Source organism: Echinops telfairi, unplaced genomic scaffold (assembly GCF_000313985.2).
Source record: "Echinops telfairi isolate 266 unplaced genomic scaffold, ASM31398v2 ScPeMD7_20;HRSCAF=75, whole genome shotgun sequence".
Lineage (NCBI taxonomy): Eukaryota > Metazoa > Chordata > Mammalia > Afrosoricida > Tenrecidae > Echinops > Echinops telfairi.
Genome location: NW_022103917.1, coordinates 13,133,552 through 13,136,682, shown reverse-complemented (window position 1 = coordinate 13,136,682; position 3,131 = coordinate 13,133,552). Strand labels below are relative to the sequence as shown.

Genomic DNA, 3,131 nt, shown 5'->3' with positions numbered 1-3,131 from the left:
CCCCCCCCCACAGAATATCATAGCCGACCCAGAAGAACTGTTCACAAAATTAGAGCGCATTGGGAAAGGCTCCTTTGGAGAAGTTTTCAAAGGAATTGATAACCGTACCCAGCAAGTGGTTGCTATTAAAATCATAGATCTCGAGGAAGCCGAAGATGAAATTGAAGACATTCAGCAAGAAATAACTGTTTTGAGTCAGTGTGACAGCGCATATGTAACAAAATACTATGGATCTTATTTAAAGGTAATGTGTGTGCTATATTATTTAAGTCATAAGGTATTTTCATTATCAGTTTTTCTTGCTTTTGTAAAAGGTGGTGTCTTACATGAAGATTTGGCCATCTTTTGTTCCCAGGCAGATGCCAGTGCCGTCTATGTGCCCAGTAGACCATTGTCGCATTTAACAGCCATATTCTGAATGTTGGCTCTGTGTCAGATTTGACTTGGTGGCAGTGAGTGTTAAATGTTGAGGTCTGAATGCATCCCAGTATTACCCGTTTCCCACACTTTAACTTTTGGTTGGATATAGAAACAGAATTGCTGCTGGTCCTTAAGACATATATTCTTTGTCAGGAAATGTCTATACTTGTAGGCTTTCACACGCCTCTCTATGGTTCCATCTGTCTCAAACTCAGAATTCATAAAATAGGCCTATTATTCTTTCCTTAAGTGGTTATTTAGCTATCTTTCCCACTAGGTTGTGAGCTCTTCAGTTGCTTAATCCTTCATGATTTTCCTATTAAGCCCGGGTCTAACCCATCTCTAACATACAGCTATTATCTGAGATGAAATTAAAGGGAATAATTAATATTAGCCCCACTCACACACATACACACACACACACACACACACACACCAGTAAATAAAAAACTTGTATTTTTACTGGTTCCAGGATCATGGTATTAACAGACACCTAAAGTTCCACCAGATGGAGATATTACTACATAATAGACAACTCTCTGGTTAGTGAAACACAAGCGTTCTTGAGTTCCAGAGTTAGAAGTCGGGATTTGTGACTCTTGCAATGTGAAATATAAACAGATGAAAAATATCTAGCTTTGGTTAGAGTTTTAAATCACCTTAAAAATGAATACATTTATCTCTGTGTTGATTTATTTTTTTAAGGAGGATAGGAATTGTTTTATGAGAGGAAACAGTTGTAGGTTTTTGTTTTTGTTCTTTGCTTTGTTTATTTTCTTCTTGTTCTATCTATAGGCAAAAGGAAGTGTATGTATATATAACTCATGCTGTTGACATACATAAAGATGAATGGCTTTTAAAGCTCTACTGACCAAATAAGCTCTGTAGTAGCTCTAGCTACATCTGTTTTTGGTAATCCTGATACAGAAAGTCATCATCGTTTTCACTGCAGCACATTATTATTTACATTATACTATTCGATGAATTACTAACATAGTAGGATGGGTCATTAAATAGCCAGTATGTGTCATACAAGGAAACCCTATGGAAACCCTATGGGGCAGTTCTCCTCTATCCTATAGGGTCACTAAGAGTCAGAATTGACTCAAAAGCAATGGGGAGAGGGATGTGTTATACATAAACCTAGGTACTGGAGATAAGAAAATGAGTAGCGCATCCCTGCCCTTAAGAAGATTATTGTCTAGTAATACATTAAAATGGTAGATATTTTATGAATAAAGTGGGTACGAAATACAGATGGTACACAAATGAGCAAAGTAGTTTCTTTTGTCCTTCCAGTAGGTGATAATGTTGGTCATTTCTATTCCGTTTCATCATTCACAGTTAAAGATGGGCTTTTAAAATAATTTATCGTACACATGATGGTTTGATATTTTGTGACATCAATTAGCTTTCATGTTTTTTTTTTAAACAGGTAGTTTAAGAGGTGAGGTTCCCTTTTAAGAAATCGTTAAGTGATGATTTAATCTAAATAGTTCTGGATTCGCCTTCTAATTCCCTTAGCCAACTTAATTGTGGTAAGTCTCAGGAATTTGTTGTGGAGAGAGAGACAGAGATAGAGGTTGAGTGAATGAGAGAGAGAGAGAAGAGAGAGAGAAAAGTTGCTGTTTGCTCGCTTATTCTGGTCTCTTTTTTTTAAAATCATTTTATTGTGGCTCGTACAACTCTTATCACAATCCATCCATCCATTGTGTCAAGCACATTTGTACATTTGTTGCCATCATCATTCTCACAACATTTGCTTTCTGCTTGAGCCCTTGGTATCAGCTCCTCAATTTTCCCCCTCCCTCCCCGCTCCCCCCTCCTTCATGAAACCTTCATATTTTATAAATTATTATTTTGTCCTATCTTACACTGTCCAATGTCTCCTGGATTGGATCCTAGTAATTCCAGACTCACTCTAGAAACAACCCCGAACCCTTGCTATTTTTAAGCATCTGTAACAGATAAGCTATTATGGGTGACTGACTTAAAATATTAAATAAGGCTTATTTCAATTGGAGGATCCCATATTATCTTGAAAATTGATATTGAAATGGTGTTTTGTTTTATTGGTTGTTCATAGACTTTGTTTATTCAAAGTTAGAGCTCATAGAGTAGTTCTATTTAAATTTTGGTATTTCTAAGACTTCATGATTAAAAAACAAACAAACTCAAAGTTTAGCACAGTAGTATCCCTGTAATAATCACCCAGTAGATAATGTCTTTAAACACAAACTTATATGTCCATTTTGTTCAAATCTTGATTATAGAACCTGCACAGATTAATCAGTGGTACAAAACTATGGTCCAAGATGTCTTTTTCAAGGACTACACTGAATTATCCTTATTTCCTTTATTGTACAGGTGCTTTCAAGTCAGACACCAAGTAATGCCCGGGCCTGCCCCCTCTCTTTATTGCTACTCTGTCTGAACGCTTTGTGGTATCTCCAGGGTCAGCTCATTTTGTGGGGGCCGTCCTTATTTCTCTGATCACCTACTCTACCGAGCATGATGGTCTTCCTCCAGGGACTGATCTCTCCGGATAACATGTCCAAGAATGTGAGATACAGTCTCACCATCTATGTTTCTTTTCTTTTTAAAATAATTGTTTTGGGGGGAGTGCAGTGGAACAGCAGGGGAGGGGAGCAGCAAGATCCCCAGGGAATGACGAGGGTGGACATTGGGAACAAGGCGTGGTGCCCCAACAG

The 3,131-nt window shown here is 37.6% G+C and overlaps 1 protein-coding gene across 1 annotated transcript in view; it reads left to right on the top strand.

Annotated features, from left to right (window-relative positions):
- The window catches only part of STK26 (serine/threonine kinase 26), a 66,035-nt gene that overhangs the window by 38,601 nt on the left and 24,303 nt on the right, over window positions 1-3,131 (top strand). Inside the window, exon 2 of the mRNA XM_004715378.2 lies at window positions 14-244. Coding sequence (XP_004715435.2) covers window positions 14-244 — 231 coding nt within the window. The remainder of the gene's footprint in view (window positions 1-13; window positions 245-3,131) is intronic.